General features: G+C 40.5%; 1 protein-coding gene across 2 annotated transcripts in view; it reads left to right on the top strand.

Annotated features, from left to right (window-relative positions):
* Window positions 1–15,085, top strand: part of Prkcq (protein kinase C theta) — a 136,604-nt gene that overhangs the window by 53,363 nt on the left and 68,156 nt on the right. For both annotated transcript variants that reach the window (XM_052728306.1, XM_052728307.1), the window contains exons 2-4: window positions 378–504; window positions 5,332–5,531; window positions 9,217–9,277. In XM_052728306.1, the coding sequence (XP_052584266.1) occupies window positions 387–504; window positions 5,332–5,531; window positions 9,217–9,277 (379 nt within the window). In that variant the 5' untranslated portion in view covers window positions 378–386. The remainder of the gene's footprint in view (window positions 1–377; window positions 505–5,331; window positions 5,532–9,216; window positions 9,278–15,085) is intronic.

Here is a 15,085-nt window from a genome sequence, read left to right as displayed (position 1 = left end):
TCAGGCTTTATACACTCATTTTCTGGTAACTGTGTTTTGGGCACCTACTTGAAGAAGCAAAAAGTTGGAAAATGTTTGCCTTGCTGTGCAGCTATCAAACATGACTGTTAGACTGGGCAGAATTAACCCTTGGTTCTCACTATCAAGGTTAGCCACAGACTTTCCAAAGGGCTCTTCCTCTGCAAGCCAGTCTGCAGTTAAGGAAGGGTCCAGTATTATGCTTCTCGGAGAAGGATAAGCATATTTGTTCAAATGGATAGCAGGCCCCTTGGAAGTGCTGCCTGTCCGAGATAAAACACTAAGTGGAGATGGAACACTAAAAATAATATGTCTTAGGGCCCCGTAAACGCAGCATTTGTCTTTTGTCATTTTTCTAGGGAACAACCATGTCACCATTTCTGCGAATTGGTTTATCCAACTTTGACTGTGGTACCTGCCTGTCTTGTCAGAGCGAGGCTGTGAACCCCTACTGCGCTGTACTTGTCAAAGAGTATGTGGAGTCAGGTAAGTTAATTGGGGTTAGGGTGGGGGAGGAAAAGGAGAGGCTGGTGGCTAGGCTAGACAAGCATGTGCGAGACAAGACCTTCCATGATCTTCCAGGACATCTGATGGAACTGAATTTCACAGTTTAGGACACCAGTACCCAGATACTTTCTTAAGGACTCAGGTTTACTGATGGATTATGACAAGATCTATTTCACTGTGTCATATTTCCCACATAAACAGAGATAAGGGGAATATTAAATTGGGAAATTAGATAAGAAATCTAGTGAGGAGTATATTATGTATTACCTGTACTAATAATTCACTATTTTCAATGACTACAGATAAATTAAGCCTGTCTAATTCGAGATCTTGGGATCAACTCTAAAGACTGCTTATTGTATCATTGCCTCAGCTGAGAAAGAAAGGAATCAGCTAGCACTCTACATGAATAAAAGAATATTTCTGTTTTATTAACTCTGATTATATACAGGCAGTTCATGATGAGGAGGAAATTCGGGTCTAAGACTGATTTTGTGGGTTTAGAGAGCTCTGTCAAAACAATCCCATTGGTCTAGGAATCCCTTGGTGATCCACACTTCTTCATTTCAATATTCTTAAGTCTCTTCCAAAGGAAAGATAGGAAGCCATTTATCCCAAGACCTTCCCAGCCTCCCTGCCTAATTCTATATTCCTGCATACAGAAGGGTAGTTGTGGAGAATGTATCTCATTTACACACACACACACACACACACACACACACACACACACACACACACACACACACGTGCTTGTGGAGAGCCACTGTGAGGGCCCTGGGGCTAGAGCAGCCAGAAAAGCATACTAAAGGTGTCTACAGGGAGGAGGGCGCTCCCTTCAGACTTTCCAGTCTCAGAGAGGAAGATGGGTGATGAGCAAGGCTACAGTCTACAGTGGGATGACCAGCAAAGAAGGCTGAGAAGATAGAGCTCGGCAAGAGGAGAGAGGAGCCAGAGAACTGAGCATTACTCTCAATAGGGCGCCCCTCAAAGGGTCTCTGTCAGAGGTTGAGAGCGTTTGTGGACGCCAGAGAAATCCTAGGCATGCATTGAGAGCCTCTAGCTGGAAATTGTGAATTCTGGGATTCCAAGTTTTATCATGCTGTGTCCCCTACCCCCATCTCCCTTCATGTTCACTTCATCTCTCTAGCAGCTCCGAGTGCATCAAAGCCTAGGAGACCATCTGGATGCTCTTGATTTCTCTTCTAGCCAGAGTTCTCGACTGTCTTAAAAGTGAAAATAATGCTTGCTCCCACCTAAACGCTTTCAAATGTCACAGCCATCTTTGAAGTGTAAAATGGCTGAGTTTTTCAAAGCTGCTTTTGACTTAATGGGTCTTGTAGATCGGGTCCTCTTTTCAGCCTCAGGTCTCACTGACATTTACCTCCTGCCAATCTTTTTCTTTCTTTCTTTTCTTTCTTTCTTTCTTTCTTTCTTTCTTTCTTTCTTTCTTTCTTTCTTTCTTTCTTTCTTTCTTTCTTTCTTTTCTTTCTTTCTTTCTTTCTTTCTTTCCTTTTCTTTTCTTTTTTTCCCCTTCCTCTTCTTCTGGCCTTGCTTTTGAACTTGATCTCATCAGCCATATGGATCAAGAGGCGCTGTCAGAAAAAGAATAAAACTGTTTTTCCAACAGATTGGCCAGTACAGCGGGCTTTGGATATTTATTTGGGGGGGGGGGACGGGGGGAGGGCGTTACATTCCGAAAATAAATCACTCTAGCATTACCTAACTAAAAGATTCCTTCTCCAGAATTTAAATAGGTTACCATATTTAGGGTATGAGGTTGCATTTTACATGATGAGTCAGGGGAATGGAAGCAAACAGAAAACAGTGCTGTCAGCCTGGAACCCTTTGAAAACAGCAGCCCTCACTATACACACACAGACAGGCATACTGGTTAGTTTTAACTATCAATTTGACACAGTCTAGAATCACCTGGGAAGAGCATCTTAATGAGGAATTACCTAGAGTACGTTGGCCTATGGGCAGTCTTTGGGGAATTCTCTTGACTGTTAATTGATGTAGGAAGACCCAGTCCATTTGGGTGGCACCATCCCCTAGGGAGGGCTTCACGAACAATGTAAGAAGGGGAAAAACTAGTCAAAAGCAGGTACTCAAACAAACAGGCTTGCAAGAATGTATTGCTTTCTGCTCTTGATTGTGGTTGTGCTATGGACTAGCTGCCTGAGTTCCTGGCTTGACTTCCCCTTTAGTGATAGATTGTAACCTGGGATTTCAACCCAAATAAACCTTTCTCCCCTAAGTCACTTTCTGTCAGGGTATTTTATCACAGCAACAAAAAAGAAACTAGAACAGCAGGATTCTGAGTTCTGGTCTACTTTTTAGGTAATTCTTAACCTAATGGCTCACTCCTGGATGCCTGCCCTTCTCCAAGCATGGAGAATGGTTACAGGAAAAAGGAATAATTTAATAGGGAAGATTAGAGACTATGATCAAGAATATCATCATTGATTTTCAAAGATCCCAATTTATCTTTCATTTTTTAACCTAATCATAAAAATCCCCCCACTTCATAGGAGCTCATGAGTTCCCAAGCCCAAACTGGGGAGTTACGGACAGTTGGTGGGTTCTGAAGGAGAATGAGTCAGTTTTCTTTAAAGGTGTGGCTCCTGGTAGACTGACCAGGCTCCAGTAGATGTCTCCATACCAATGGACATCTGGAGAATACAAATTGGACTTGCTGGGGTATTTACAAAAAGGAGGAAAGGAGAGGAGGAGGAGGAGGAGGAGGAGGAGGAGGAGGAGGAGGAGGAGGAGGAGGAGGAGGTGGAGGAGGAGGAGGGACTCAAAGTTGGGAGGGAGCAGGGTGTGAAGGGTGGATCAGAGGTGGATCTGGCAGGAATTATGAGGAGAAATGAAGGCAGAAACTATCATGATACATTGTATTCATGTATGAAATTCTCAAAGAATTAATGAAAATATATATTAATTTTTAAACCACTTTCTTCCTATTCAATCCTTAACAGTGCCATAGTTTATACCTCTACTGGCTAAATTTCCCTAAAGTTTGAAATTTCAGCTTTTTCGACTCTTCGTATATCCTCAAGATAAATATGAGCTACTGCTAAATGCTCATTCTATTTAGCCTCCTGTGTTATAAAAGAATGTCAAAATAACTCCACATTCTTACTTTAAGCAGATTTGTTTTTCTTTTGCACTACCAATGTTTCTGAATTGCTAAATATGGCATTTAATGGGCTTATTCTCCTAAGAAACAATCAAATACTGATGCAGTTCTCTGCTATTGAAATGATCAAAGACTATAAAGCAGAGAAAATCCATTGTGGGTAGATGTAATGAAATGACTCAATTCCTTTTGTAAACTCTTGTCCCTGCCAGGCAGCTTCTGGGAAAGATTCTTGTAAAGAAATCCACCTGGTCACAGCTCCTGTTCCTGTGAGCAGGACCCTCGTTTTCCTGCCTGTCTTCACATGCAAGTCTGCTGTTAGCTTTGCTGGTCCTTCTGCATCCCTTGCCATGCTTTGCTTAGGGTACCTCGGTAGTGTAAAATGTATCTTCAAGGATTAGAGGAGGAAGCTGAGTGTGCAGACATGTGCCTGTGATCACAACACTTGAGAGGCTAATGTGGGAAGAGAGAACTCAAGGCCAGCATGGACCGCACAGTGAATTTGAAACCAACCTGAGGCTATCTAGTGACATGTTGCCTAGAAGAAATGAGAGGGGGGGGAGAGAGACAGAGACAGAGAGAGACAGAGACAGAGAGCGAGAGAGACAGAGACAGAGAGAGGAGAGAGAGGAGAGAGAGAGAGAGAGAGAGAGAGGAGAGAGAGAGGAGAGAGAGAGAGAGAGAGAGAGAGAGAGAGAGAGAGAGGAAGGAAGGAAGGAAGGAGGAAGGAAGGATTCATTTTGTTTTAAAGGCTGTTATTTCTGTGTGTTTATGGCAAATAAATTTTTTTAAAGGATTCCTTATGAGTTCAACTTATGTCATTGTGTCTTTCATATAAATTCAGTAGTTTTATGGGGACTTCTCTTTTATCAGATGCCAGTGGAATCAATCAGTCATATAACCAAGCTATCATAGAATAAGAAAAGAAGGTTTTAATTTTTTTTATTATTTATTTTTTTTTTTTTTGGTTTTTTGAGACAGGGTTTCTCTGTGTAGCTTTGCGCCTTCCCTGGAACTCACTCGGTAGCCCAGGCTGGCCTTGAACTCACAGAGATCCGCCTGGCTCTGCCTCCCAAGTGCTGGGATTAAAGGCGTGCGCCACCACCGCCCGGCAAAAAGAAGGTTTTAAAAGGCATAAAAACTGGAGTTTTTTGTTGTTGTTGTTGGTTGATATGTTAAGAGGAGATACATGAATGTGGTTGTGTTTCTTGGGTTTTTTTTTTCTTTGTGATTTTTCTGAGACATGGACTTGCTACAAAGCACAGACTGGCTGTGAACTCTCCATCCTCCTGTCTCAACTCCTGTGTGCTGGTGTTTCAGGTCCACCACCATAACCAGCCATAAAGAATTTTTTAAAGGTCATTTCCTCAGATGCTCACCCTCGAAGTGAAGCAACGAAACATTGAGTGGGAAGGAACATTAGTAGAACATAGGTCGTTCTCAGATGGCTGCTGCTTAAACTGTCTATATCGAATTTATAAGATGCTATGTGTTACCGTGCATCTAACTATGGACCTGTCTTGTTCTGCCCTGGATTGTCTCAGAGTGAGTTACTTGAGCCTTTGCCTCAGAATTATGTAAACGACAGCAGTGGGAATGGCACTCACTATTAAATGGAATTGAATTTGCAGAAGAGTACTGGAACAGTATTTTTCTCTTCCTAGAAAATGGGCAGATGTACGTCCAGAAAAAGCCGACCATGTACCCACCCTGGGACAGCACCTTTGATGCCCACATTAACAAGGGAAGGGTGATGCAGATCATCGTGAAGGGAAAAAATGTGGACCTCATATCAGAAACAACTGTGGAGCTCTACTCCCTGGCAGAGAGATGCCGGAAGAACAATGGAAGGACAGAAATATGGGTAAATATGGGGCCGTGAACTGTGTGAAGGGTATGCACCCAAACCTTGAACTTCTGATCGCCCCCACCCCCCCGCCCCCACCACCACCACCATCTCCCAAGTGCTGGGTTTACAGGTGTGTTCCACCACACACAGCTAGTATACACCATGATGCTAGCTGTTGAATAGCTTGCCATGTCCCTGTCATCCTTAAGGCATGAGGACACTAGCTGTGGATAAGCAGACACCCTACCTCATATTCCTTGGTGATTTGATACTTACAGTAACTACTTATGAATTGCAGGATGCCTCAAGTCTCTTTGATGCCTATATATGGAGAGGAGTGTCTCAGGTTACAAATAACAGTTATTGATTTCTTACTCTTAAGGTACTCCTGGAAATATCACGAATTCTCCTTCATTGGAGAGGTTCTCATCTACTTCTCATCCTGTCCAGATGTGAGAGGACAGAAACAAGACTCATTTCACATCTGATTTTCTCTCTCAACCCCCTTGTCAAGGTTTCTTGTGGCCATAATGAAGTCACTTATCTCGTACTAAGAAATACGTCATTCACAATTCATGATGGCACATTAAGTTTTGGAAAACCTGTGTTGTAACTGTGTGGGCAGGAGATGTTAAGAAATAGGAAAAAGGAAAGCAATATATGAAAAAATTAAAACAAACAAATGAGAATTTCTGGGGTACAAAATACAGATGACATGTATCAGTGAAAACCGCCTTCTATATTAGGTTGGAAGCCAAGAAAATATTTTCATGTGTTTATGTCATTTATGTCAAAGTAGCAAAACTTTTTACCTTTCTACCTGCTCTCTATAATTCAGATTTTAGCAAGACTTCTAAAAAGCTTTCAGGTTTCACCTTTCACATGGGAATGATGGAAACCTAGAAATGACATTCTTGTGTGCTTATGACCTCACATGGATTTTGCCTTCTTAAGAAAAAGTACACAGCTCATCCTTTCTGTCACTGAGTTAATATTTAAGAATAAACACATGCCAGGATTTTTTAAGGTGCCCATGCTTACATGTGTCTAGGCAATGTCATTCAACAGTACACATTGAGCACATCTTCACTCCATTTGGGGAGGGGATGTGGCAATCCCAACTCTGTAGCCTGGCTGCTTAGGCAAGTAGGAAAGGTTAAAGAACTGGAGGATATTGCAGATGTTCAATTTGGTGGTAAGGGGTTTTTACAGTCCAAGTTAATGAAGATGTGGGGCTCCAGCTGGGTCTCAAGCACAGGAGGGGGTTGGCTAGGCAAGGAGAGGGAAGAGACAAGCTATAGATCCCCTGCCCCACTTTCTTGTGCCCGTCTCTTTTCATGTGTTTTCTACTTTCCACCTAGTTTATTTTGATGAAATTAGACCACTCTCTAATTTTTATAATATAACTTACTATGTTCTCTTCTCAATGAAGGAACAGATAGATTTTTTGTCCTTCTGTAATAAAGTATAGACTTCATTCACAAGCAGTTTGCCTTTCTATTTCTTTAAAGTTGCCCCTTAGTTCCACATTCCAAGTTTTGCCGATTTTTCTCTTCTTCCTCCTCTTCCATTTTGTTTTGTTCAGATAGATTCTTGCTATGTAGACCAAGCTAGCCTTGAACTACCAGCAGTCCTCCTGCCTCAGTCTCCCAAGTGTTGGGATTGCAGGCACACACTTGACACAAGTGTGCACTTGTAAGACTTCATTCTGCAGTCTAGGTCTGTTGGACGTCAATACACAGCACCATTCACAGCCTCATTTAGCCAACCAGCACTCTCTGCATTTTTAAGCCTTGTTTTTTTTTTTAGGTTATTTCTTGGTTTACTTGTATTTCAAGTGCCCCCAGATTATTTTGACTTTTTATTTTATCTTGCTTCTGTGGTTATCGGCTATTTTAAAATAAATTTCTTTAGTTAACAACAGCAGCAATGACAAAAGATTTTTCTCCAATTTCCCACTCATGTCCATCCTGGCTATAAAAACCACGTTGGTACTCCCTTTGTGCTTCCCATGCTTGCAAGCGTTTGCGAGGTTTTCCCCGTCACTCCCCAGTGCTTTATAAAACATGGCTTTCTAATCGCTTCCTGATCTACTTTCCTCCATCACCATTACTTTCTGAATGGTGATAATCCTGTGGGGACCAAGTTTCACACTTTCCTTTGAAAATGGGCCTCAAATCGCCCCTGATGGTTCTGTTTTTGCCTCCATTTTTACTATACCAAAAATATAAAAGTGATAGTGTCCATTCTTACGGCCTAAAGCACTTCTCTTTATGTTAATCAGTTTACGTTTGTGTGAGAATTCATAGCTATTCCAGAAAAACAGCTTTGTTACTGATAGCAGGGGCGCTGTCAGTCTTTAGAGTTCTTTGAAGTCTTGGTGATTTGCACAAGGTCACATAGCCAAGAAATGACCTCTCGATGATTTCAAATTTAACTCTGGGTTCAATAGATCATTTCCTGGTGTCTCTCCCTTATTACAGGCAACCACTGCAGTGATGACCAATAATGAGTCACTTTTGAGTCGTAGCTTGTCTTAACTATGTATTCCACTAATGGTATAGTATGATGGTTGTACAGATATCTTACATGTGTTCATACATTTGTATATATACATAGATATATTCAAATGTGTGTGTATTATATAAATATTTACATAGATACTCTAAAGGGGTGATGTCTATGTCCTTTTTAACCTCTGTGTATGTCACATTACATGTTATCCTGCACAAGCATTTAAATTGGTACTTTGCTCTGGTATCTTCTACATGATACTGTTTAAGTTTTATATATGTATAATATACATATAGTACTTGTATAATTATAATAATATATAGAATATATAGATACTATGTATATACTTATTCTAAAGTATATACCAAATAATTTAATAATTACATATGCATATTCAATATAATATATATAACATGCATATATAAAACTTTCAAGAACAGCCTAATTAAATTTTTCTTTAGTCATTTTACAAATGCTTGTGATAGAAAAAGGATACGCCATGGAATATACCCTGATCTACCTAGATGAGTAGCCCACATAGTAAGCAAGAGAAAGCCACTCAGAACAGGATTTATCTTTACTACCTAAGACCTACTTTTTCAAGTGAACAAGTCTGGGCATCCAGGATTCTTCTGTCATGATTGATATCTAGGGCTATGCTCTTCTTATACTCTTCAGTAAGTACCCTGCAGGAAAACAGAGTCTGTTTTTGAATTTTGTTTCTTCTGTCTTTTTGTTGTTGTTTGTTTTGGTTTGGTTTGGGGTTCTTTGTTTTGTTTTATTTTGTTTTTCAAGAAAGGTTTTCGCTGTGTAACAGCCCTGGCTGTCCTGGAACTCGCTTTGTAGACCAGGCTGGCCTCGAACTCACTGAGATCTACCTGCCTCTGCCTCCCAAGTGCTGGCATTAAAGGCATTTGTCACCACCACCACCCGGCCATTCTTCTGTCAATTTTGATCCTCAAGTAAATTGAGTGAATTGCCAAGGCATTCCATAAAAGGACAACCACTGTCCCAGGTACTGCACAATTCTGCTGATAGTGAGCATCATGATGATGATCTTGAGTGGAGAAGAGCCGAGATCTTTTCTCTAGTGGAAACCTGCCATCGGCCACATAGCTAGTTAGGGGGTCCTAGAGTTGGAGCTGGCTTCCCATTCTGACGATGTTTCTCTCCTTCTCTCGCCCAGTTAGAGCTGAAACCTCAAGGCCGAATGCTAATGAATGCAAGATACTTTCTGGAAATGAGCGGCAAGTGACATTTCTTCTTCCTGTTTGGGGGTGAGGAGGGCATGACCTGTTCAACGAAGGCTCATTTTGCTTCTGCAGTATCCTAGAAAAGAATTAGGCAAAAGGAGAAGTGCAAAGAATTCTATTAAAATTCTCAATGGTGCTCAGGCAGGAACTGAAAACAACTGCTCTGGCTACACAAACATAGAACAAATATGAACACATGAGCATGGTATAAATGTAAACATAAAACATTTACAGAGCTGATCTTTCAATGGTGTAAATTCACATGCCTGGTGCTTTTATAGTCTCTCTGTTTTAGTTTGGGATTTAATATGAATACAAAAGGCTGCTCTTGCATTGCTGTGTGTAAGCACATTGCCTATTTATAAACAATGTTCTATACCCAGCATCCCACTATCCTACATACAAAATAGGAAACTGAAAATATCTTCTGTAAAACTAGTATCAAATGTGAAGGCCTAAAAAAAAGGAAGAAAGAAAAAAGAAAAGAAAGAAGAAGAGAAATGCATTGCCAAAGAGTTTCAGTTCCATGTCGCACGTAAACTTGGGTCCCGGAAGTTAAGCATACAAGCACTGTGCTCTGGGTGCCTGTGCCAGCCAGTCAGTACAGTCTCTGTGATTAAATGCTACTGTTTATCTTAAGCCACAGAATAAGCATGTGAACTTGATAACAATAAACTGTTTTTAGTAAATTATTTTTACTTCAGGTTCAGTATCACTTATCCAAAAATGCTTAAGACCAGAAGGGTTTCAGATTTTGAATTGTTTGGGGAGTTGGGGGTATTTGTTATTTGGAGATTTAAATTCAAATCTAAACAGAAAATTCTTTTCTATTTCATATAAGTGTTACACACCCACCTGAAGATAATATTATATAATATTCCAAATAATTTTGTACATGAGGCAATGCTTTATGGTATAGAAATTTCTATTTATGTATTTTATCTGTGCTCAAAATATGTTTAGCATTTTGGATTTGGGACTTTAGGATTCAGGATATTCAAACTGTACCAAGAAATGAGTTTTAGTTCAGAGATTTACACTGTTTTTATTTAACATATGTAAGTCCTAAGATGCCCAGATTCAGATAGCATTATGAGACAAATAGGGAACACTTACCAAGTATTTAGAAATATTAAGGCATGGTTATTAGACTTTGTAGGTCTGCTAATGAGGTTATAGCTGTGTGCTTTGTTTTTCTCATTGTTCTAAAAAAAACAACTTAGGAAGGATTTGTTTGGTCTCAAAATTGAGGAGATACAGTCAACCATGAGGTGGGGGTGGGGGTGGGGGTCATGGCAGCAAAGACTCAAAGCTGTGCGGATTCTAACTCATTGGTGATTAAGTCCAAGTCACCAGTAACACATGAGTGCCACCTTACAGAAAAAATAAAGCACTTCCCCTTGGAGTCATTTAGTCAAGAGTGAGTCCAGATTTGTATTCTCTACTCCATGCTCTACAGAGTCTTCTGTCCTCTGTCTGTTGAATGAGTCTGATTCTGTGCCTGCCTGAATGCTGTCTTGTGAATCTCTCCCCGTGTCTGTGTCTGTGTCTGTGCGTGCGTGCGTGCGTGCGTGTGTGTGTGTGTGTGTGTGTGTGTGTGTGTGTGTGTGTTTGTGTCTGTGCGTGTGCGTATGTGTGTGTGTGTCTGTGTCTGTGCGTGTGTGTATGTGTGTGTGTGTCTGTGCCTGTGCGTGTGCGTGTGTGTGTGTGTTGTATGAATTGTGTATGTGTCTGTATGTGTGAATGGTATCTGCCTGAGTCAGTGTGACTGTCTGTCTCTAACAAAGGGCCTCATTCTGTCTTTATTGAACAGCATAGAAATCATCACATGGGGAAGGAATGGGATGCTTTACAGAAATCTTTGAGTTTTAGAAGAGATTAAATCACTGACTCCAACTGATCCCAGCTAACCCAGACAGCAAACATCATTATTTATCAACCAATGTCCATTAATAGTTGCTTTCAACCTTTATAGTAGATTTTAGGAAGTTGCTTTCAACTTTTGTATTTTCTGCTTGCAGCAAATAATACACATGCATTACTCTGGGGCAAGGAAGAGTATGTAACTGTAGCTACACTTTAGATTAGGTTGTAAAAGTTGATTGCGTGGGAAATCCAAGGCAGGTAAGTTTGATTGTTACATTAACCTCTTAAAGGCAGGTTAAACAAAGAGGTTGTGTGCACAGTAGGATATCAATCTTAAACGATCTCATGGTGTGTTGTTAACTCTGACTGTGAGGTCCAGGAACAATTCCAGTCTCTTACAAAGTAAGAGATGTTTTCAGAATATGGCGTCGTCATACAAGGCAGCTGATCACTTGGTGTCTTCAGTCAGGAAGCAGAGAAAGATGAAAGCTAGTATGCAGTTTAAATGCTGGTGCTCAGCTTGCTTCCTCCTTTTTCTCTTTTCTTAGTCTGAGAGCCCAGGCTGTGGGGTGGTATGGTCCACATTTGGTGTGGATCTTCTCTCTTCAGTTAAACCTCTCCAGAAGCACCCTCATGGGCATTCTCAGAGGTGTGCCTCTTAGATAACTCCAAATCTAGTAAAATTGACAGTGAAGACTAACCAGAACAAGGTCACCCCCATCAACTTGAGATCCAAACACATCCCTTTAATCCAGAACATTACCCCTGGCATCCCAAATGCCTATAACCATCTCATAATGCACTTAGTTCATCTCCAAAACCCCCCTAAGTCTTAATAGTTCTAACGTAGTTCAAAATCCCAAAGTCCAAAATCTCTTCTGAGAATCAATGCAATCTCTTAGTCATGAACCCCTACAAAATTAAAAGGCAACTTATATACTTACAATATATAATGGCATAGAATAAACATTCTCATTCTAAAAGAGATTTAGGGACATAGTAAAGAAATAACAAGACAAACTCAGCAAGGGAAATACCAAATTATGTTTCCGTGCAGCTCCACGTTTGGCATCTAAAGCTTTTAGTGGCAGTATCTGGGCTTAAACAGGTTTGGTTAGCCCTTCCCCAATAATTCTGTTGCACGTGTAGCCTGCCTTGGACTGTTCTATTCCATGCCTGTTGCTTTCCTTGGCAGACATCCCACAATCCTGCTATTTCCCACATCCTGGAGTCTCCATTTCAACTTTGGATTCATTATCATAGCTTCATGAAATGGGCTCTCAGGGCTTCCTTGCAGGGAATCCAACCCTGCCAGGCCTTGGTGGCTTTCTGGAACCTTGGTGCAATCCTCCAGGACCCCATAGCTCTTGTGTGCTTACAAAACCAGCACCAAGTAAATGATTCTGACAAATTCTATATTTGCAATGTAGCCTGCCTCCTACCACAGCTCTTGAGAGTCTCTGTGCACCTTCTGCAGGCAAACCTGGTAGAATGCTTGCCTAGGCAGTTTCTTTCCAACAGGGAACTCCATCATCAGCATTCTCAGTTCAAGTTCTCTCCTTTCAAAAGAGTTTAGATCTCTACAAGTTGAAGCCTTAAATGGGTGGGTAGAGTCTAGTTGGGCAGGGGCAGAGGTGTGTACTTTCCCATTGATCCAGTACAAGCCCTAGGGCAGCATTGGTTGAACCACCTCTTACTTATTTAACTTCATGACTAGATTATAAGCTAGGCACATAAGCAGAAATACATGATAATTAGATGGCTTGGTTGGGCTCCCCTGGACATTCAGTAGTTTTCAATTCTATGGGTTCCTAGATAATAGCTGTTCCAAAGGCCTATTTGTCTTCTGACAAGTTCGTAGCTCTTGGTTTCTTGGGGTATCTTACCCTTCTTTTCCACCTTGAAGGTGGACCTTGGCCCAGTATGATTGATGGCAGCTTCTTCTTCCTGTGTACTTCAGGATGCAGATGTTTTCTCTTCCTCTTCCTCGATCCTAGAGAAAGTTCCTCCGTTTGTCGACCTCATGCTTCATCCCTGGCCGCTCTGCCCCATCAATACACTTCCTCTCTAATGTCAACTTTCCCTTTTCTCTGTGGTTTCCTCCTGATTGCTAAGACGTCTTTTCCTATTTTGAAAAATACATATATTAACCTTTTTGCCTTTCTGGGTATTTCTTTTCTCTTTCCCTGACATGACATTTCTGTTTTATTCATTTTTTTTTCTTTTTTTAAGACATGATGTCAGGTGGCCTGGCTGACCTCAAACTTGATATATAGCTGAGGATGACCTTCAACTCTTGATCTTCCTGCCTCTACCTCCCAAGTGCTAGGACAGGATCAGAGGCATGCATCACTGTACTGGTGTTATGCTACAGTGAGAATTTAACCTAGGTTTTTGTGAATGAGAAGCAAGCACTCTACCAACTGAGATACAGCCCCAACCCTCCCTGGCAGTTCTTGAAGATATAGTTCATACATGTTAGTCATTCTTTCTTCATTGCTCCTTTGGGTTTTCCCCCATTTTTTCCTTTTGTTGGAAATAGGTTATTTTTCTTGCACAATATGTACTGATTATGACTTCCCCTCCCTCTGCTCCTCTTAGGTCCTCCCCTCCTCCCTCTCATGCAGACCCACCCCTGCTAGATCTCACTAGAAAACAAAGAGGCTTCTATGGGATGGCAACAAAACAAAGCAGAATAAAATAAAGTATAATAAGATGAAACAAAAACCAACACATCGGGATTGGATAAAACAAACAGAAGGAAAAGAGCCCAAGAGAAGGCACATGAAACAGAGACCCACTCATTTACACACTCAAGAATCCCACAAAAATACTAAAGTGGAAGCCATAATATATGTGCACAGGACCTGTAGAGTAAAAAGAGAAAAGAAAAGATATATAAATAAAATAAAGGTTAAAAAAATAATGAGTTTTTTTTTTTTTTTTTAAAAAAAGGGCCCTGCCTGGTATGACATTATAAGACAAGGAACCTCCAAAGATGCCATTGGGTTCCTTTTCTGTTGACCATCTGGTGCTGGGCATGCAGCCTACCCTTAGGAGCAGTTTGTTTCCCATAGAGGAAACTCAGTTTTCATTTGGAAGTGATTATCAATCAGAGACTGCTTCTGGGTTAGGGATGGGGCATGTACCCAGCTCCTTTGATTCCTAAACCTTTAAAGTCTGTGTATCTTGATCAATTTGCTAACATCGCTTTCTCTGAGACATTGAACCGGCAGAACAAGTTCCAATTTTTTTCAGCCTTCAACTTCTTTGACATTTGTCAATGCTAAAAGAGTCTTTTTTCAAATCTGTAAGGATTCAAAATTTTCTCTTACATTCTCAGCTTTCTCTGCTTGGTTTCTTTAGTAATTTATTTTCCTAGATCCCCAAACCATCTGAATCTATGTTACACTGTCACACCCTGACTCTTCTACATAGCGCTGTTGTCTGTGTGTTCTTCCTGTCTCCCTGGCTTAGCTGTAGACGCCCAATGGTTAGAAAGAACACCACAGAATTCTGTAGGATGCTCAGCACAGAAATTTAGATACTCAGGAAACATCAGTGTTTGATTGACTGAAAACAAGTCAATTAAATAAAAGATCCAATTAAATAAAAGATCTGGAGTTGTTTGTTCAAAAGAAATGGCCAAACGAGTCATTTCAGAGATAAACACTGCCAATACCAAAAGAATTAAACAAAGCTTATGTTCGTACATAGGTATCCCCTTACAATGACTGAAAAGACTAAAAATTAAGGAAGGAGTAAGGAAAAATTTGTTTCTGGAATATTCTAATGTTTTTAAGTTTACTATAGTCTAACATATAGAAGGTTATATACATACATAGATATAAATAATATAGATATAGATTTAGATGATAAAGGTATATATACATATTTATAATAATACAGTTAGGGCTCTAGAATATACATTTTATT

Source organism: Peromyscus californicus, unplaced genomic scaffold (genome assembly GCF_007827085.1).
Source record: "Peromyscus californicus insignis strain IS unplaced genomic scaffold, ASM782708v3 Scaffold_8__1_contigs__length_139910024, whole genome shotgun sequence".
NCBI classification, from domain to species: domain Eukaryota; kingdom Metazoa; phylum Chordata; class Mammalia; order Rodentia; family Cricetidae; genus Peromyscus; species Peromyscus californicus.
Note: the sequence above shows the minus strand (reverse complement) of the source record. Positions and strands in the feature narration are given on the sequence as shown.